The following is a 22,215-nucleotide window of genomic DNA, read 5'->3' on the forward strand; positions in this document are numbered from 1 at the left end:
AAACCTTGTTTCCACGATAGGTTCTAGTCCGAAAGGGAGCAGCTCTTCGGGGATGACTTGGTTTGCAAGAAGCAATTTTCCCACGCGGCACAGTTCGTGAGCCAAGCTTATTTGTCCGCGTGAAGTAGGTTAATGGGGTATCATATGCAAACAAATTACTTTAGAAGCCATATTAACCACACCTGTAGGCAAGACATTTTGCCACTGGATGATCGAGATGGAAGGCTATCAAGATGGAATGCACCCGAGGGGCCGCGAGAAAGGAGAGCAGACTATTTTCGGTAATCACCCAGTTTAGTTTACGTGTAGCTTACCTCTTCCCATAGAGGACGAGAGCGGCAGCCTCAGGCTGATGGTTTCATCTTCAGGAATCTCACTGTGCTCTTCAGAACTTGCTCCCGAAGGGCTAAACCTTGAATTGGAAGTGCTTGCAAAGGGAGCCCTTTCATCTAGCAGATGCGAGATTCGCCTGGCTGTATGGATGCCTGGGCACCCGAAAGTTCTGTCCCATGCCATTCAGGGAGATAGCATTGTAGATAGGGAAACCTGCTTAGGAACTTTAGAAACACACACACACACAGGCTGGATTGTGCATCTGTTAAGGGATGACGTTGGGATACAAGCAGAGATCCCCTTAACCCTCTCCAGTCTGGAGCAAGCATCAATAGATTCAGGAGAGTGGTCCTTTTTATTTTTTGTGGAGGGCAAGAACCCCCAAATCCCATTATATACAGAACATGCTCAGAGGCCATGGGATGATGATGGGCTGTTTAAAAAAAATGAAGGGAAGGGAACGCAATGGAGTAGATGGAATGCCAACCAGGGAGCATTCCACTCTGCAATTTTTTGTTGCAGATCCTGGTGGGTGTTTGTTGCTGCTGTTAACAATCATCTAGAAGATCAGATGCTTGAGGTTGTTGTTCTGAAATCCTCTTCGTAGTTTTTAAAAGAAAGCCTTGGAAATGTGATTTTTTGTGTTTGTGTGTGTGTGGCTTATTTCAGTACTGGCTAATCTCAGGGACGCAGGGATCAGGTTATCTGATGCGGAAAGTCTCTTCCCATCCCTCTTCTATTTCAAGAAGCAAGCAGTGTATTTTAAGCTGCCCAGCAGCTCCTTGCAGTTATTTTAGTGAGAGGCATCTTCTTCTTCTTTTTAAAAAAGTGCTTGTTTGTGTCAGGGGACTGTCTAATTGGCATTGTTCGGAATCGAAAACCTCACACTCCGAAAGTCACTCCTCAGGAAATCCGTGTGACTCATTGTTCCTATGAAGGAAGGTAGCAATGCCACATCGGCAGGTCAAGGAGGAGAGGCAAAACTTGACAATTATCACAAGTGCAGTGTTTATAGACGTGTGGTAACGTTGGCTTTATTTTTAAAACTTAGTGGCACCTTAGCAGCCAACAGGCTTGCAGAGGCATGAGCACGGCCGGGTATCTATTCTGCCCTGCAATAAGGGGACAGGCATCAAAATCTGGCACCTAGGCACCCCCAGATCCTGTGCCAAGGCAAGTCAAATTCTGCATGCTAAGAAACAGTGCACATATTTGCCCCTTCTCACAAGGTCTGCTGCCACAAGCCTCCTCTAAAACTCTCCTCAAAAAAGTGAGTTTTCTACATGCCTTCAGCTCATCCCCACAGTCTCCATCTCTTGCTGAACCTAAGGCTGCGCACACCCAGGGCTGGATTGAGGTTTGATGAGGCCCTAAGCTACTGAAGGTAATGGGGCCCTTTATATGTCCAGCTGTCCTTTGTCAACAACAAATTGTCACTGATTTTTGTGTTGGATATATGCTATATGGTACCGTATTTTTTGCTCTATAAGACTCACTTTTTCCCTCCTAAAAAGTAAGGGGAAATGTGTGTGCGTCTTATGGAGCGAATGCAGGCTGCGCAGCTATCCTAGAAGCCAGAACAGCAAGAGGGATTGCTGCTTTCACTGCACAACGATCCCTCTTGCTGTTCTGGCTTCTGAGATTCAGAATTTTTTCCCCCTTGTTTTCCTCCTCCAAAAACTAGATGCGTCTTGTGGTCTGGTGCGTCTTATAGAGCGAAAAATATGGTAATTTATGGACCTAATAGGTATCTAAAGCCATCTGCACATAACAAAATAGGAGCCTACACAACCCAAAACACTGTTGCTGTATGTAGGTTTTATTTTATTTGTTTTTTTATCTTTATTTTGGAAATGTACATCCAGGTTTTTTCCCTTTAATTTTTTTGGGGGGCCCCCAAGAGAATGGGGCCCTAAGCTATAGCCTGTTTAGTTTATACATAAATCTGGCACTGCGCACACCTCATCCATATTTAAGCACACCCCATAATAAAACTAAAGCTACCCGAATAAAAATAAAACTACCCCAGAAGCTCTAGTTTTCTCCTCACAGAACTACAATGCCCAGCACCCTTAACAAACTACAGTTTCCAAGATTCCTTGGGGGACAGCCCTGAGCTTTAAACGGACAGTGTGGATGTGACCACTGGTCAAACTACACATTGCAGGGATGGATCCTGAGCATATACTACGCTGCTGAGCTGTTGCCACTCTATGTGACTGTCATCAGTCAGCACTGTGCAGAGTGGGCCATATCTTGGTGATAGACCACATGTTTTGCCTACAGAAGGTCTCAGGTTCAAACAACAGCATCTCTGGGTAGGGTTAGGAATAGCCACTGCCTGAGACCCTCTAGACAGCCCCTGCCAGTGTGTGCAGACAGTACTGACCTAGGTGGACCAGTGGTCTGACTCAGTATAAGACAAGCACCATGTGTTCGTTCTCCTGGACTAGATGGACAAATAGCCTGACTTAGGATCCATCCATCCATCCATTTCTCTGTCCCCTTTCCTCCAAGGAGCTCAAGGAGGTGTATATGCTCCTCCTTCTCTTCATTTTAACCTCACAACAACCCTGAGAGGTAGGTTAGGCTGAAAGAGAGCATCTGGTCTTGTTGTTGTTTAGTCGTTTAGTCATGTCCGACTCTTCGTGACCCCATGGACCAGAGCACGCCAGGCACTTCTGTCTTCCACTGCTTGGTCAAACTCATGCTGGTAGCTTCGAGAACACTATCCAACCATCTCGTCCTCTGTCGTCCCCTTCTCCTTGTGCCCTCCATCTTTCCCAGCATCAGGGTCTTTTCCAGGGAGTCTTCTCTTCTCATGAGGTGGCCAAAGTATTGGAGCCTCAGCTTCACAATCTGTCCTTCCAGTGAGCACTCAGGGCTGATTTCCTTAAGAATGGAGAGGTTTGATCTTCTTGCAGTCCATGGGACTCTCAAGAGTCTCCTCCAGCACCATAATTCAATCTGGTCTTAGGTACCCAGCAAACTTCATGACCTAGTGGGGGTTTGAACCCTAATGAACTCCATCTGCAGGAGTCTCATATGTTTGCAGAATGGTGCTTGCCTCCCTTTCTGCCCTCCCATGTACCTCTAATCAGCGGGGGGGGGGGGCACCCCCATAACCATGCTTGGAGAGGAGAGGGGGAATCATTCCATCTAGCATTCTGATGAAACACATTTGCCTTAGTGTGATGTTGAATTCTTCCCCTGGTCTCCCAGGTCCTAGTCCAACAGTCTAACCTCTACACCAAACTGCATAACAGCTTGGCTTCACTTGAACTGCTGACAATGGCCCCTCTCACAACTGGATGCTATTACTCACAGAATACTGTGAATAAAAATGTTGTTATTCTTGACAGTATTCTGCCTGCATACATACATAGGTTAACTTTTTCCGCCAAGCCTGATTTGCATATGTTTAAATGAGCCGCCCTTGGCTTTTACTCAGAATGATCCATTGACCATGTTCTTTTGAGTCCTGGGTTGCCCTGGAAAGAGGAGAAAAAGACTGCACTCTCTCTCTCTCTCTCTCTCTCTCTCTGTGTGTGTGTGTGTGTGTGTGTGTGTGTGTAGGGAGGGTGTCAGATCCTGTTGCATCCCCATTTCCATCCCTAGGAAGCGTGCTGCTTCGCTATGACAATGGATCTTCAAGTCACCTTGTTTAATCAAAAGTCTCTGGATCCAGAAAATCTAGATAGAGGAGCAGCTTAAGTCTCTTTCCATCTTGGTGGTAAGACAGTCCCATCGCTTCCTCATGAAGCCTGGCAACCTGCCTAAATGTATCTGGTGAAATATAAATGATGGGCTTCCAGTAAAAAAAAAACCCTCTGAAAGTACCTGCTCCAAAGTGTGTGTTTTTGATGGGGGGGAGGAGTCCCAGATCTATATTTCCAAATATAAACCTTCTTCCTGTTGGTTACTTTCATTTTACAAGCCTCGCTCTTTCCCCCTTTTCGTCCCTGCATAAAAAGAAAATAACGCTCAGCTGTTTCACTGTAGAACAGCTCTTACGGTCAGAAAGTTCTTCCTGATTTTGAGCTGGAATTTCTTTTCTTATACAGTGGTACCTCTGGTTAAGAACTTAATTCGTTCTGGAGGTCTGCCTTAACCTGAAACTGTTCTTAACCTGAGGTACCACTTTAGCTAATGGGGCCTCCTGCTGCCGCCGCTGCACGATTTCTGTTCTCATCCTGAGGTAAAGTTCTTAACCTGAGGTACTACTTCCGGGTTAGCAGAGTCTGTAACCTGAAGCGTTTGTAACCCAAAACGTTTGTAACCCGAGGTACCACTGTAACTTGAAGCCATTGGTTCAGGTCCAACCCCCTGGCACAGGAGAAAACAAGCTTGCTGCATCTTCGATGTGGCAGCCCTTTAGATTTTTGAATCTGTATCATAAGTCTCTTACTCACCTCTTTGTCATCATCACTATCACCTGTTTACTTGCATAACTACACTACAAACCATGCCATATGAAGAACGGTCGAAGCAGCTGGGTAATTTAGCTGGGAAAAGAGGAGACAAGAAAGGAGTTACAAGAGCTGTTTGACATTGGAACAGGCTTCCTCATGAGGCTGTGAGCTCTCCTTCATTTGAGTTTTTAAAGCAGAGGTCGGATGCTCATCCTGCATTGCAGCGATTTGGACTATATGACCTTTCAGGTCCCTTACAACTTTACAGTTCTATGATTCTATGAGAGCAGCTCGCTACATCACCAAAGTTTACATAACAAAATATAAACATTCCTCAACATTTAAGTTGCAAGGCATAGCAAAGTTTAAATAGCCACGGGCATGAGTATTAATAGGCTAATCAAAACATCTAAATAGATATACACTTAGATTGAACAATGCACAAATTATTCATACTAATGCTAACAACAGAAGTAAAAAAACCAAAACAAACCCACTAAAATAGCAGCAAAAATAATACGCCTTAACCAAAACTAAACATTGCCCCCAGCTACAGCAACTAAACAAGACCCCACCCTGGGAGCCTCTGGGCAGCTGAAGGAAGAGCCTTTGTAGCTGGAGTCACAGAGGGGTGGGAAGGGGGAGAAATCTGATTCAGTTTGCATTTAAAGGTGAACCTACCTATTTTATGCTTTCCAGACACTATGCAGACCAAAGCAAGCCACCCTTTGAAATTTGCACTTCTCCAAGTTTTGCAATGCCATTGCCCACCCCAGGTCACGTGTGCCCAAATGCACACATTAGAGTAAAGTGTGCATAAAAATGCACATGTTGGTGAAAATGACCTGCAAAAAAATTAATAATTTTAAAAATGCATTATGTTTGGGTAAAATTGCTTTGCGAAAATGTGAAATTCGCACTAAAAAGGCTGATGAATTTTCATGAGGATTAAAAGGAAGATACTAATGATAAATTGCTGCAGATTGCGGTGGTGGAGGGGAGATAAACTGAAAGAACAAAATTGTCAGATTTATTTTAATTATCTTATATTGGTCTAGTCCAGCATTTTGACTGGCAATAAATGGCTCTCTCATATCATAGACAGAGGTTTCCCCAAGACCCATTTAAATAGAGAAGCCAAGGACCGAACCTCAGGCTTAATACGTGCAAATCATGTGCTTTACCACTGAACCCAAAACAGCTCTACTCCAAATTACAAATTTGGTTTCTTATATTACTTAAATTGGTGTGCATGTGTCCTTTTCATCTCTTAAGAAGCAGATTTCTTAAAACTTTCCCTCACACCCTGTCTCTGGGTGTGTGTGTGGGGGGGGGAGTGCTCCTTTTGGCTGATATTTTTCACCTTTCTTCATTCTTTCTCAGGAAACCAGAAGGCTAAAATAAGCTGGGAACTTAAATAGACTTCTTCCACGTGGACAATGTTTCATTCTTCCTCCTTTTTTTTTAAAAAAGAGGCAGATTTGCAAGTAAACTTAGCGTGGGTGAACTTTTAGCCCAGAGGACAGGATGACAGGGCCATGCATCATCAATACACTTTGTCATCATAGGCGAAAACAAAATTTACTGTGTCATGTCTGGCCAAGCACTGAGGTTTTAAACTTTGAGTACAGTGTCTTCCTGTTTCAAACACTCCGGTCATTTGTGTTAGTTCCTCCAACCCTCAAAACACCCCCCCCCTTTCATGAGGCTGATATTAGAAAATGACATTTTTATTGGGGAAGTGAATGCAGGTTCTTAAGTTCACATCGCTGGAGAATTACAACACGTCCAGACAGCTGCATTATGCGCTCCTTCTTGGTCACTAGAGAAGGGAGAAAGTGTGGTTTCCGAGCACAATTCAAAATGTTGGTGCTGACCTTTAAAGCCCTACACGGCTTCGGCGCTGTATACCTGAAGAAGCGTAGCTACCCCAATTGGTCAGTACAGACATTGAGGTCCAGCACTGAGGGCCTTCTGGCGGTTCCCTCATTGCAAGAAGTGAGGTTACAGGAAACTAGGCACAGGGCTTTCTCGGTAGTGGCGCCTGCCCTGTGGAAGGCCCTCCCATCAGATGTCAAGGAAATAAACTGGGCATTTTTTGTTTTTTTTAGACAGAACTCACCAGAACTCAGTTCTGGCACCTCTCAGGTGGGCACCATTGCCATTCTAAGAGGTGTTTATGGTGAGTTCTGGCACTGCTTTTTCTAGAAAAGTAGCACTGAAAATAAACAACTATTTGACTTTTAAAAGGCATCTGAAGGCAGCCTTGTATCAGGAAGTTTTTAATGTTTGATGTTTTCCTGTGTTCTGTGCATGGGCTCCCAGTACGTTTCCGAGCACAATTCAAAGTATTGGTGCTGACCTTTAAAGATCTAAACGGCCTCAGTCCTGTATACCTGAAGGAGCATCTCCACCCCCATCATTCTGCCCGGACACTGAGGTCCAGCGCTGAGGGCCTTCTGGCGGTTCCCTCATTGCGAGAAGTGAGGTTACAGGGAACCAGGCAGAGGGCCTTCTCGGTAGTGGTGCCCGCCCTGTGGAATGCCCTCCCTTCAGATGTGAAGGAAATAAGCAGCTATCCTATCTTTAAAAGACATCTGAAGGCAGCCCTGTTTAGGGAAGTTTTTAATATTTAATGCTGTATTGCCAGATGGGCGGGGTATAAATAAATTATTATTATTATTTGTTTTAATTTGTTGCCCACTCTGGGCAGCTTCCAACATAAAATAAAAGAACACAACAAAACATCAAACATTAAAAGCTTCCTGATACAGCGCTGCCCTCGGTTGTCAATGGAAGCTTGTGGAATAGGTTACCTCCTTGACATCTGACAGGAGAGCATTCCACAGGGCGGGCGCCACTACTAAGAAGGCCCTCTGCCTGGTTCCCTATAACCTCACTTCCTGCAATGAGGGAGCTTCCAGAAGGCCCCTGTGCTGGACCTCAGAGAGCTACTGTCCGTCAGTGTGGACAGTAGGGAGCTAGATGGACCAAAGGTTTGACTCAGTATAAAGCAACTTCCTGTGTGCCTGCGGCCCCAGCAATTGCTTGAATTCCACTTTGCTAATGAAGTTTATGAAGCAGAGGTGTGCGGTGGGGGAGAGGAAGGCATCCCTTTTATGTAAGATCTTTCCCCTGTTCCGTGCTGGATTTCTTTTGAGTTTCACAATGGTGGTGTTTTCCTGCAAACTTCCTTGCAGCTACCTTCTCCTCTCCTTTCAAGCCTGACAGTATTGCCGAAACAGAAAAAGGAAGACAGTGACAGCCCTGCCCCTTGGTTCTGTGCGTGCCAGACTCTACAAAGAGGGTGCACCGTTGGGGGAAACCCTCAGATGCCAACACACCACAGGGAGCTGGAAACTCAAAGAGCAAATGCAGCCCTTGTACTAAAAGCAAGAAGACTTGAAATTCTGTCCGCAAAGCAGGTTGTTCCACCAATCGCTGCGGTTGTTTTTAGTGACTCTGTAAGGAAATGGCTCAGCTATTGTTTCTGGACTGTTGACTTCCAGAGACCCATAGCATGTGAGAGAGAGACAGCTATTTTTTGGAATGTGCGTTTTGCAACGTGTATTTTGGAGAACAGTCATTTCCCCTTCAACTAAGTTCCTTTCACTAAATTGGTTTTTTATAAAAATAAAATCTGTGTATCAAACTTGCTTGAAAATTCAAATTAAAAAAAACCAAAACAAAACAGATACAAAGAGTAAGTTATTAATATAACAGGCTTTGTACAGCTCAATAGCTATACATAAAGATAATTTCAATACGTTCTGCCTCCTTTAGGTTTTCTTTACAGGGTTTCCATTACAAAATTCTTCTTTACAGGGTTGTGAGATGAAGAGATAACTCAGAAGTCCTATAGTCTAGTGTACATCAAGGATGGGGAAGGAGGAGGCATTATCCTTTACACTTGTGTCATCAATAAAGACTTTCCTCAATTTTTTCCCTCAAATGGGTCCACTATCTTTTGCCCCTGGTTGCCCTTAACTCAATAAAACCAATTTAGTTAAGGGTAACCAGGGGTTTTGTTTTGGAAAAATATGTGATATTTGCAGACATTCACAAATTATATTCCTATGGTGTGGGGATTAAGATAAAATGGATATTGAAGTTGGAAGGATAAACACTTGACATTGGTTAGGCAATGGTCTGGATCTCTTATTTCCCTTTCTCATTCGAATCTATTTCTAGCAATTGTCAATCTCCTTTGGATAACACATGAGAAAGCCTATGCTACTATACACTGGGTGGGGAAATTAGGCCAAGGGCCACATTCTCTTCTGAGCAGCGTTCTGAGGGCCGCTGTCAGGCTTTAGGGAATCCGACCCCCCTCCCTCATGGCTGGCTGCCAGTAATGGAAAGACAAAAAGCTTTTACCAAGGTCTTTTATTCAATATTCACAGAGAGAGACGTAGAAATGCTGTCTGTTGGATAATGGCATTGCTTCAAGTAATCTCTTCCCCCCCCTTCCCTTCTCCGTCATCAACAGCCCCACCTCCCTTACAGTGTCTGCTTAGGGACAATTGCCTCTGGGCTCTCTGCTCTCCTACTTTCATTGCTCCCCGTGTTCTGGGAGAAGGGGGGGGGTCTGGAATGCTCTCTAGCGATAATGCGTCAGCCAGCTGTTCCTGCTCTGCTTCTCCCATTATTTCCCAGCTTTGCCCCTCTTCTATCTCTGAGCTGTGACCCATCATAATATACCGCCCTCCTCTTCTCAGGAAGGTTCAGGAGAAGGGGGAGGCCAACTCCACCATTCCTCTTCAGTCCAATCCCTGCCAGCCGCATGTCAAAACTAGGCAGAGAAATGAATGTGAATGTTTCCTTTGTACATTGACCTCTGCGCACCACCCTTCTCTAGCCTCCATCTGGGAAAGCAAGGAGCATCATCAGAGTTCAGGAACACATTCCAGGCAGGCCAAAACATTCTGGGTACCAAAGCAGGGCCAGTGAAGAGTGTGGCCTGATGGGAGTTCTGACGCCACATAGAAAGGCCCGGAGGGCCACATTTGATTGCCAGGCCTGGGGTCCCCCCCTTCTACATATGTTTAAATTAACACTGATGAATTATTCTTTTTGTAGAATCATAGAACTGTAGAGTTGGAAAGAAACCCAGCTAGATGGGCAGGTTATAAATAATAAAATTGTTTTCATCATCATCATCATCATCATCAAGTCCGTGGGTAGGCAACCTAAGGCCTGTGGGCTGGATCTGGCCTAATCACCTTCTAAATCTGGGCCGTGGACAGTCCAGGAATCAGTGTGTTTTTACATGAGTAGAATGTGCCCTTTTATTTAAAATGCATGTCTGGGTTATTTGTGGGGCCTGCCTGGTGTTTTTACATGAGTAGAATGTGTGCTTTTATTTAAAATGCATCTCTGGGTTGTTTGTGGGGCATAGGAATTCATTCATTTCCCCAAAAAAATATAGTTCACCCCCCCATGGTCTGAGGAACAGTGCACTGGCCCCCTGCCGAAAAGGTTTGCTGACCCCTCATCTAGTCCAGCCCCCTGCAATGCAGGAATATGCAGCTGCCCCATACGGGAATCAAACCTGCAACCCTGGCATTATCAGCACTGTGTTCTAACCAACTGAGCTATCACTGATGCTCACATCGCTTTTCTCTCTCACTGGTAGGTGTATGTGAACGGAGAATGGGTCACCAGCATTGGAGAAGGAGGAAGCTTTGGAGAACTTGCCCTCATCTACGGAACGCCAAGGGCTGCAACGGTTAAAGCCAAGACAGACCTCAAGCTTTGGGGTATCGACAGGGACAGCTACAGGCGCATTCTAATGGTGGGTTTAAAACCTAATTATTTGCCAAAGTTATTGCTGCTATTTCACTGGTTCCTTTACGGATGCCGTAAACCCATATGGTGCTTTAGTGTTTTACAACAGAGGTTAAAGGCTTTGAAAATTGAGGGCTCGGTGTCTGCTCTGCTCGGAAAATCAACAGCAGTGCATGGGTAATTTATGGGAGAGAAAGGCGCTGTAAACAGAATGCACCATCCCATATTGTCTTTATGAGATGTGAGATGCTTCCAGCCTTCCCCTTTTGCCTCCAGAAATGTAGCCAGCAGGAAAATGGTCAGGGCCTGGCTGGGGTCACATCGTGGGCGGCCAAACCCAAATCTAAGCCTGGAAGTTGCAGAAAGGATGGAAGTAGTGGGAAGCTGGAACCTGAAGATCAGCAAGTATAGCTCTACTGAACAAGTGGAGGCTGAAAGCCCAGCCCATAGTACTTAGGCTACACTTGGCCAATCCAGAGACTCCATACTGCCGGACAGTTAGAAGGGCGGATGTTGCCTTATCCTCATCCATTGAGAGTCCTTTCTCACCCCACAGAACACCCTGCCTGCCATTATAATAACTGCGCAAGAGAACATGGGATGTACTGCAAATGGTAATAGGGGCATTCCTGGGAGAGGAGGAGCCCAAAGGTGGTTGGTCCAGCCAGGCCAGTGGAGGGGGCTTTGCTGCCTCACCAATTTGCTGGGTTTATTTATTAAATTTGTATACTGATGGAGCCAAGTGAAATGTTATGTTTCGTTGTGGTTTACTTATATGCTTCTTTTTGGGCCACAAAGGGTTATCCCTCTTCAGCCCCACATTTTTGTTCTTCCAGCCCTCTTTTTTAAAGACCTCTCCCCTTCCTCTTTGCCTATTGTTTTCTCCAGCATTTATATACACGCAGGTCCCACAGAATATGTGTTCTGTGGAAATTGTAGACTTGTTATGTGAACGTTTGCCTGGAAATCGTTTATTAGGCAAATGTTCACATAACAAGTCTACGACTTCCATTGTTTCCTATGGAAATATTTATAATTTGGGATTTGTCCCATTGTTCCCTTTTTCCCCAATGGTTTTTCCCTAAAGTTGCTGCAGCCCAAGGAAAACACTGATTTGTCGGATCTCTTCTGTTCTCTGTTTTGTCCAGTCTTGCTCGTTTCCTGCATGGTTTCTGCCCCAAAATGGCTGCCGTCCACCAGCAAAGCAGAAACAAGCAAGGAAATAAGGAAGTAGGCAAACTCCCAATGTTTGGATATCTGAATCGGCGGTACTTATAGTGCCGTTTGGGCATAATTCTTTATGTGTGGATAAGTGAATTTTTGCACAACGAGCGGGTAGATAGCAGGACCTGGTGTAGCCTTTGCTAGCCCCCATCCCTCTTCCTGTTTAGCCTGGAGAAGAGGAGGTTAAGGGGTGATATGATAGCCATGTTCTAATATATAAAAGGATGTCACATAGAGGAGGGAGAAAGGTTGTTTTCTGCTGCTCCAGAGAAGCGGACACGGAGCAATGGTTCCAAACTACAAGAAGGAAGATTCCACCTAAACATTAGGAAGAACTTCCTGACAGTAAGAGCTGTTCGACAGTGGAATTTGCTGCCAAGGAGTGTGGTGGAGTCTCCTTCTTTGGAGGTCTTTAAGCAGAGGCTTGACAACCATATGTCAGGAGTGCTCTGATGGTGTTTCCTGCTTGGCAGGGGGTTGGACTCGATGGCCCTTGTGGTCTCTTCCAACTCTATGATTCTATGATTCTATGATTCCCTGGGTCCTTGTATACATCCTGGCTCCATGTCCTATATCAGCCACTTAACCAAGCCAGCCTTGAGATGTAGCTAAGCCAGCAGCTACTAACAGACAAATTGTAAGTGGCTTACATATTAAGTCCGCAGTCAACCCATCAAAAATGGATAAAAGACAGTTTGGGTTTCAAGGCACCAGCGCACCTATTATTTCAGAAATTTCCTCCATCACCTCTTCCTAAAATTTGTATGCCCACTATCATTTCTAATCATCCTCCCCCAAACTACAGCTCAGTCAGTAGGTCTTTCCCCCTATCCCTTTTCCTACTAATTCCTTTTTTACTCACTTTCTCACCCAGTAGGTGGGAAATACGTATTGCTGTTAATGAGAGAGATCAAATGGAGCATGTTGTGCAACACTTTTCTTGTCAGCCATAACTTCTCTGAGGGGGCCCTGCTACTTACCACACTGGGCATCTGACTCATCTATCCAGGAGTCATTTATTCATGGCCTGAATACCTTTGCAGGGCTCTTTTTTTGAGTGTGTGTGTGTAATAATCAGTAGCGTACATACAACTCCACATCTGCAAGGCAGCCCTGAGGATGATTGAGAGCATTTCCTTATTGGGACATCCTTCATGACTAATGCAAGTTAGTCAGCTAGTCTCTCTCCACAAACTATCAGTACTGTTCCTCAGCTTGAAGCTGTCAAACATATAAATAATATTGGGAGATATCCAGCTAAGTTCTATGCAGAGCATACCCACTGAAATGAATGAACCACTCATGTCCATTCAATTCAATGGGTCTACTCAGTGCATTGTATACAGCCGACTGAGTCTGCCAAAGCTGAAGGAGGGCAAAGAAGAGTGGTTTAGAAATCTTTAAAATTAATATGCTTAAAAAAATAACAATCCTTCAACACTTTTCAGAAACGAGGTTCCAAAACCCTGTTTTTGCCAGCCGCTCTTCAAAGAACGTTTCGGGATTTGAGAACATTTTAAAAATTCCTCCTGCCCCCAGAAACTCTCAACTCTGCGATTCTGTGAATAACAAGCCCTCAGATGTAAAACAAACCCATTGCTGCAACTCTACTTAGCGCCGTGGAACGGATAGTGCCAGGGTCTTTTGAAGTATTTTGGTTTCATGATCAGCAACGCGTTTGTTTCAGCGGCTGTGTGCGCACAGACTGTTTTGTGCTCTGCTAAGAATGTTCCATTCTAAGCATAATTCAATATCAGGCTTACATAAGAATTAACTAGGGCTTCACACTGGGACCTCAAGCCAGCTCCCCGCTTGCCAGGATCCGCCTTCTTATTTGCAACCTGGGCCTGCTCTCCCCATTCTCCTGGCTTCAATTGGTTGAGCTCCCAAATTCAAGGCGCAGCTTTCTAGGAAGCAGCCCCTCAACTCCTGTTAGCACAGATGTAGGGGGTTCTGAGGATGGAGAGAGGGAACAGGGGAGAGGAGGCGAAAGGAAACCCAGAGTGAGAGAATGAGATGCAGAGAGGGAACCAAGCCAGGGGGAGAGCGGATTGGAGGAGAAGAAAAGGAGATACCACAGAGGGTGGAGTTGATGGGACTAGGTGGTTTGTTGTGTGCTTTGGAATCGAAATTGAATTGAAATTGAAATACTTTATTGTCACTTGTACAACTTGTATACAGTGAGATTACACGAGCACTCCCCACTCAGCTCTCTTAGTCTTAATTCCCGTTTACTGACGCACACGCACCAAACCCGAAAGTCAGTTGCCCTGTTGTTATCTTTTCATTCAGCAGCCTAACAGCCCATGGATAGAAGCTGTTCTTTACCCTGTTGGCGCAACTAATCATGCTTCTATATCTTCTGCCTGAGGGCAGGAGATCCAGAAAGTGCTGGCCAGGGTGTGAATCATCCCTGAGAATTTTCCTCACTCTCCTGAGGCAACCTTCTTCCACTATTTCATCCAGCGGATTCACGGGACAGCCCATAATATCTGTCCCGTGAATCTGCTGGAAGGACTATTCATACAAGTCCTCCTTTTGGGCTTCCCATGGGCATATGGCTGGCCACTGTAGGAACAAGATGCTGGACTAGATAGGTCATTGGTTTGATCCTGCAGGCTCTTTGTACATTCTTATGTGATAGACAGGGACAGGGGAGGGCTTCAATGCAGTTCTTACTTAAAGGCAAATCTCTCAAATTCGTACTTTCTGCAACAATATGGGAAACATAGCCCGCCCCCGCCCCCTGCATTGAAATTAGCAGTTATCTGAATTTTGCAATGTAGTTCTCCAGCCAAGCATTGTTTACAAAATTTGTAGAATTGTAGAATTGTAGAGTTGAAAGGGGCCACAAGAGCGATCTAGTCCAGCCCCCTGCAATGTATATATTGGTGGTGGTGAAGCAGGGGTTCCTCTCCAAATTCCCCCTCCACTGCTTTTGCAAACTTCGTTGATGGCTCCAGCCTCTGCATGGGGGGCACTGTTTGGGCTGCATAAGCAACACAGTGTTATTATTTATACCATTCTTTCCACTGCCAAGCATTTTGGAAATGGCTGATCCACTGTTTGGGATTGCTTTATGCAGTTTTTATTTTTATTTTTTTAAAAAATGAATTTACGATGTAAGGATTTATGTCTTTTGGACAGAACTTCTCTAGTTGTTGTTGCTTTAGATGCTTGGTAAAAGTAAGGGGTTTTGTTTGTTTGTTTTGTTTTTACTGGAAATGATTAAAAAAAAAACTTGGTCAAGAGGGCCAGGGGCCTGCTCCAGATTACCAGAAGGAATGGGGAGACTGGGAGGGCTGGTTGGTGTTGCCCCCAAACAACTGCATTTGCTGTCTCATTCTTAAAAGTCACAGAACCCTGGAGCTGAAAAGGGTGAAATGGCCATGAGGACCTTCTAAGTAGGAGAGCCCCCTCATACTCTAGCTGGAGAGGAGGGATTACCAGTGTGGTCATGCAGTGGTTAGAGTGACAGACTAGGATCTGGGAGACCAGGGAGCCAGCGTGGTGTAGTGGTTAAGAATGGTGGACTTGTAATCTGGTGAACCGGGTTCGTGTCCCCGCTCCTCCACATGCAGCTGCTGGGTGACCTTGGGCTAGTCACACTTCTCTGAAGTCTCTCAGCCTCACTCACCTCACAGAGTGCTTGTTGTGGGGGAGGAAGGGAAAGGAGATTGTTAGCTGCTTTGAGACTCCTTAAGGCAGCAGTTCTCAACCTGTGGGTCCCCAGATGTTGTTGGACTACAACTCCCATCATCCCTGAGCTCTGGCCTTGCTAGCTAGGGATGATGGGAGTTGTAGTCCAACAACATCTGGGGACCCACAAGTTGAGAATTGCTGCCTTAAGGGGAGTGAAAGGTGGGATATCAAGTCCAAACTCCTTCTTCTTCTTCTTCTTCTTCTTCTTCTTCTTCTTCTTCTTCTTCTTCTTCTTCTTCTTCTTCTGGGTTCCAATCCTCCCTCAGCCATGAAGCTCACAGGGTGACCTTGGGCCAGCCACTCACTGTCAGCCTAACCTACCTCACAAGGTTGCTGTGAGGATTAAATGAGGAACAGGAGAACCACATAGGCCACCTTGAGCTCCTTGGATGAAAAAGTGTGACATTGATGCAAGAGCCAACAAGCAAATAAATAAAATTACAGTGGTGCCCCGCAAGACGAATGCCTCGCAAGACGAAAAACTCGCTAGACGAAAGAGTTTTCCGTCTTCTGAGGTGCTTCGCAGGACGAATTTCCCTATGGGCTTGCTTCGCAAGACGAAACGTCTTGCGAGTTCTTGCGAGTTTTTTCCCTTCCCCCCCTTTTTCTAAGCCGCTAAGCCGCTAATAGCCGCTAAGCCGCTAAGCCGCTAATAGCCGTGCTTCGCAAGACGAAAAAACCGCAAGACGAAGAGACTCGCGGAATGGATTAATTTCGTCTTGCGAGGCACCACTGGACACAAAAGAAAGGAGTTTAGGGGAGAAATGGCTTCAAGGGTCCCACCGAAAGCACACACAAAAACACAGCCCTCTTTCTGAAGGCTTGTCAGGTCCTAATCTGGTTGGAAGGTAAGTAGACGAGGGCTTGAATTTGCCCATCGCTGATTGGTGCCTGGACAGCCAGCAATGGCCACTTGCCATGATGGTTATGCTCTGGCTCCTCAGCTGGCAGAAGCAATGCTTCTGAATATCAGTTGCTGGGGACCACAGGAGGGGAGAGGGCTCTTGTGGTTAGATCCTGCTTGGATGGGCCATTGGCCTGATCCAGCAAGTTCTCCTTGCATTCTTAGGTTCATAGAAGAGTGAACAAGCACACAGCACCTCACTTGGTGACAGCCTCCCTCACTATGGTGAGATGTATCTATATTTGAATTAAACTGTTTATTTCTACATTTGCATTCATGCACGTGCAATTCCAATGAGCCCTTTTTTGTCCTCTTGTTTTGGCAATACCTTAATAATAATAATAATAATAATAATAATAATAATAATAATAATAAAAATTATTTATATCCCGCCCTCCCCAGCCGAAGCCGGGCTCAGGGCGGCTAACAACAATAAAATAGTACAACATTCTAAAATCATTTCATTATAAAATTAATTCAACTCAAATTGATGGCAACCACTAGGCTAAAGTTCTGTGAAGATTGCCAAAGGAGGGAGTCAGGCTGTGCCCTGACGAAAGGCCTGGTGGAACAGCTCTGTCTTGCAGGCCCTGCGGAAAGATGTCAAGTCCCACAGGGCCCTAGTCTCTTGTGACGGAGTGTTCCACCAGATTGGAGCCACAGCCAAAAAAGCCCTGGCTCTAGTTGAGGCCAGCCTAACCTCTCTGTGGCCTGGGACCTTAGTGGCCAACCTAAGCCCAGGAGATAGGGGGGGAAGCATATGAAGATGGGCTGAGCTGCACTTACAGATTTCTGAGCGGAGAACTTGGTCTTCTGCCTCTCACTATATCTTCTGAGGTCAAATCTATTTGGCACCCTCTTTTGACAACATGCAGGCGGTTCGGTATCCTTTCCTCACCAGAGTGCATTTGCCAGAGTTCTGTCCACTGTGTGCTTAAAGAAATGACCATTACTTTCCATGGAAAACCTTTTTTTTTTTGCACCGACTAAAAGATCACCGAGTCAGGTGGATTTCCCAATCTTTTCCAGTTCAGTCTGTCTAGTCGTGTAGCTTTCATTTAATTTTTTTTAACGTGTTCATCGTTCCCCCCTCTCTTTGGGATTCTCACCCTCTAAATATACCTGAAGACTTTCCACTGGCTTCTCTTGTTTGTCCAAAGTTTCCTTGATTGCTGTCCGCCTTGGAGAAGGGCGGCAGGGGGACGGGACGTGCAAGGTTTAAGAGAACGAAAAGCTGCAAAGCTTTAAATGCTTATCCTGCCCCTCATAAATCACTGCTGGATTTTTTAGCAATACTTCTGAACTCCTTTTCTGTTTGCTGAGATGTTTCTGGCAATGAGACATCCAGATGGAACATGGGGCCGCAGGTGCAGGAACATCAGAGCCACAGAGATTGAGACTGTCATCTCCCTGGCCAGTTGTGTGATGGTGTGTTTGCAAAAAAACACAAAAACCCCCTAATCGAAATGGCATCAGCTTTTATTTTCCTGATGCCATATCGTGTTGCAAACCCTGGACTCACTTCACTGCCCGTAAATCCCTTTTCGGCATTCTTCTTTTCTACTGAATCTTTGTGACTCTTGGATATACTTTTTTATTGCCTGGATACCAAATTCCAGTTTTCCAAAATGCATCTTATTGATAACCCTGCAGCATATGGTTTAGAAGTATCTTATTTTTTATGATCCTCTAACACATTCGGTTATTACTTTAAAATAATAATAATAAATGACTTGTGTTCAGGGCTAGTCAGTTTAACAGCATACTGCTCTTCATGTATACCCAAGCGTAAGTTCCACTGAGTTAAATGGTACTTGTTCCCTGGAAAGTGTGCTTTAGGATCACAGTCTAAAGAATGTTCTTCATTCATCAGCTGTCTTTTATGCAGTGCATTGATTCATTGAGACATTAAATTTGCACAATTTATTATTATTATTATTATTATTAGCATTTATATCCCACTTTTTTCTCCAAAGAATCAAGGTGGCAGACATGGTTCTCCCTGTCCTCCACAACCACCCTGAGAGGTAGTGACTGGCCCAAAGTAACTCAGAGTGGGCTTCATTGCTGGAAGGGGATTTGAACCCTGGTCCCCCAGGTGCTAGTACAGCACTCTAATCTCATCCACTACTGCCCCAGTACTGTAATATTACTGCATATTATAAGGACAGTGTCAAAATGGTGAGTGTTTCATGCAAACATTCACCCTGTGAGATGGGTTCCTCCATTTTGGCCATAATTTTTACATGGGGGAAGGGGACTGGAAAAACAACCTGATGTTGTTTCTGCTTTCAGAGAAAGGCCAGAAAGCATTGTGCTTACTTTGAAGTGTCATCACTTAGCCAAAGATGATTGGTACATGTTGATATTGTCAGGAGTTCAGCCTACACTTGAGTAGGAGCCAGGGATAGACACATGCCTGACTGGCATGTTCCCTCCCTCCTGGTCAATCGTTCGGGAGCTTCAAAAGCTTTCTTCTGCCCGAACATCATAGCAACCAATGCCAACAGACACCAGCACACTTAGGGATCCGCAGAGTTTGCGCATCATGCGTAACAGACCTCAGCAACTCAGCATTTTGGCTAATCTACTTTATTTACATATAAACACACACATGGAGCACTGCAGCATGGCTCCCTCTCTCTCTAGCATCAGACAGCTAAGAGAAAAAGAACAAAGGGCAATAGTCCCATTTCACGGAACACAGTAACACAAACATCCTGTCTCCGTCACTTCCCACTCTGTGGAGTCAAAACATATACTGTCATGTGAAAAACAAAAATCCCATAACTGCAATCATGGAGCAGGAATTCTAACAGTTATGACATCATCACCCTAGCCACATGATCCTCAATTGGCTATATAATGTAGCCGTCAAGAAGACAAATCTCTTAAAGAAGAATTTAAGAGGATCAATGAACCAGAACAAAATGGTGCAGAAGACACAGGTTTCAGGAACACTCTTGGAGAACTTGTCTGGGGCCCTCAGGCTCCCACTTCTGCGCCAAAAATGTCCATACACAAAAGTTGTAACTTTGCCCTGCAAATGACCAGAACCTCCATACAGGTACATTTCAGAGATGTGCCTTTCAGAAAAGTATCAGTCTAAACGACAGAAAGCTAGAAAGAGAAGTCACCGTAGAAATAAAGCTACAGGGATAGTCTGAGAACCTGGAGGTTCCTCACTCTTGTCTTATCTCCATGCAAACTCCTCTTCCGCAAACTGAGTTGCATTCACATTTGCAGAAGGTACATACTTGAATTCAAACCTCCCCTCTGAAAATAGTGACAGTCTGGAAGTGCCCTTCTGTGTCCAAAGGTCTTTTCCTACAGGAAGCAGCTGTAGGTTAGTTTTGCTGTTGTTGTTGTTAGAGTTTTATTCTTTCACCCTCCTTCCAAGCTGAATTCCTGCTTTCCCATCTCTGGCCTGCTTTTCCTTTAAACTATTCCAGGCTGTGGTTGTGCAGCCCTGCCTGGCTCCTTGATTACTGCTTCTTAAAATTCTTCTGCGCCCACAGTCATTTTCAAAGAGCAGTAGATGCACCATCTGCCTTTGCTCCCCCCCCCCCACAGCCCGCCCACCTCCTTCTCCCTCCAAGCCTATCGCCACAAGGCACGCACCTGCCTGGTTTTCCACAGCCGCCAACTTGGGTGCATGCGCCAGTTGAAGTTTCCACCCTGGACGCTGCTGCAGGAGGTCATGGGTGGATGCACAGTGTCCAGTTTTCCACTTGCTGTCCCACGCTGAGCTGTCAGGCTTTGGCGAGGGCTTGTTGTTAGAACGTCTAGCATTTCCAGGGCTCAGGCATCCTCCAGGATCAGGAGCCAGGTTCATCCGACGGGGAGGTCAGATAAGGGTCAGAGCTGGCCAAGGCAGTTTGCAGCAAACACCCCGGCGAGATAGGCCTGAGCACACACCGTGTGTTTTTTCAGCACTTATCTTACTGAGCCTGTCACTCAGCGAAAGAACATCTGCTTTGCACGAATCTGATCCCTGGCATTTCTGTTTAAAGTAGAGATGGGAAACTGGTGGCCGTCCAGATGTTGTTGGGTATCAGCTCCCATCAGCCCTGATGGTCAGGGATGATGGGAGTTGTAGTTTAGCAACAGCCAGAGGGCCACAGAATCTGACATGGCTTGAAACCACGGCGAGCCTAGGCCCGTATTGGCCCAAGACCAAGGGTGGAGAACTCTCAAGTGACCGGTTTTTACCAGCTTGCAAAGCACCGTGCCTGGGACTTCACAGGTGCTGACTTTCAGGAGCAAACTCTGCTTTGACGCAGCTGCATCGTTATGTAACCTACACCTGATGCCATGCATGATATCAGTTCTGGTGTAGGATGGGTAGGTGTGACTTGGCCAGGCCAACATATCCTTGTGGGCCCAAACAGAGAGGCCCGCTGGACCTAACAAAGCAAGCTGCCTTCAGTGAGCCAGTAGGCCGAAGCCAGCTCTCAGTACCAAACCATGTTCCATCCCTGCTGTCTCCAGGGAAGAGCTGGAGAGCTTCTCAAATAAGGCAATAATGGTCTACAGGTCTACAATGGTCTACAATAATGGTCTATACAACACCCAAGGTGTTGTGGCACCTGAGGTGGAATGCCCCACTGCTGTTCCCACAATGTAGGGGGGCAAACTCCATAAGGTCTTCTCTTCAAGAAGCCCTTGAGGAGTTGCCCCCACTGGGTAGGGGGGCAGATTGTTTATAGATTCCCACACACACCTACTCAGTGGTGGAGCTATGTACCAGCTTTGCCTTTTAGGAGAAGATGGTAAAAGCCACAGTGGAAGGGAGATCTGTCTCCTTGCACCTAGAGGCCAGGGAGACCCATGGCAAAGCTGGGTGTTGGAATGGGGGTGCCTCTCCTTGGAAGGTTGCTGCCTCACCCTGCCTTATGGACGTGATGACACTGATGATCAAGCTAAATCAGTGGTAGCAGCTCTCTAGGGCTCTCCATAGAGGTCCTTCCAGCAATGATACTCAAGGTGGTATGGTGTAGTGGTTAGAGTGCTAGACTCAGGTTCAAATTTCCACTCAGCCATGAAACTTTGCTATGTGGCCTTGGGTCAGCTCTCAGCCTAATGTGCTGCACAAGATTGTTGCAAGGATAAAATAATAATAATAGAGAGACATATGCTTACCACCGTGAACTGCTTTGAGGAAAAGCTGTGCTATAAATGTAAATCCATAATCAACAGTCTTGGTGCAGTATATGTGTTCAGTGGGACAATCCTTGAGTGTCAAACAAGTTTAATTATTGTTCCCGGCATCTGGGAACAATAGTTGTATGGCGACGTGCTAAGGAACCCTCTTGCAGAAGCTTTCCAGAGTTCCTTGCAGGAAGCCATAACACTTAAAAAAAGGTAAAGAAATGAGATGGTTTCTCAGTGCAGGTGGTTATTTCTTTATAAAGCCACCCACGCTTGTTATGTGCTGTATAAAACGTAGAAGCAACAGACACCTCTGCCCTCAGGCTTAAGCTCTGAAACGATAAAGACACAATTAAGGACAAAAGAAAATAAAAGCACAAGGGGAAGGAGGATCAGACTGGGAAGGCCAAGGTGAGCAGCTGTCAGAAGAGGGCAAGAGTTGGCTCCCCCTCCTCACTGCTGAGGCAGAAGGACCAAGTGGCAGTTGGGTGAGGCAGGCCAATGGAAAGGGCCTCGATGCCACTCCCTCAGTTTAGCTGCTGGTGAAGTCCTGTGATACTCATCCTATAAAGGCAGCATCGTCTATCCTGGTCGTATGTCCAGTTTTCCACATTTCCACATCAGTTTGATTTTTTTTTTATTCACCCCATTTTTGTGTGAATTTCTCCTAATATACACATAGAATTAAAAAATCCTATAGTT

The 22,215-nt window shown here is 45.5% G+C and overlaps 1 protein-coding gene across 5 annotated transcripts in view; it reads left to right on the forward strand.

Moving 5' to 3' along the window:
• The window catches only part of PRKAR1B (protein kinase cAMP-dependent type I regulatory subunit beta), a 117,243-nt gene that overhangs the window by 52,379 nt on the left and 42,649 nt on the right, over window positions 1-22,215 (forward strand). For all 5 annotated transcript variants that reach the window (XM_079953940.1, XM_079953941.1, XM_079953939.1 and 2 more), the window contains one exon: window positions 10,381-10,539. In XM_079953940.1, the coding sequence (XP_079810066.1) occupies window positions 10,381-10,539 (159 nt within the window). The remainder of the gene's footprint in view (window positions 1-10,380; window positions 10,540-22,215) is intronic.

This window comes from Podarcis cretensis, assembly GCF_951804945.1.
Source record: "Podarcis cretensis genome assembly, chromosome: 14".
NCBI lineage: Eukaryota > Metazoa > Chordata > Lepidosauria > Squamata > Lacertidae > Podarcis > Podarcis cretensis.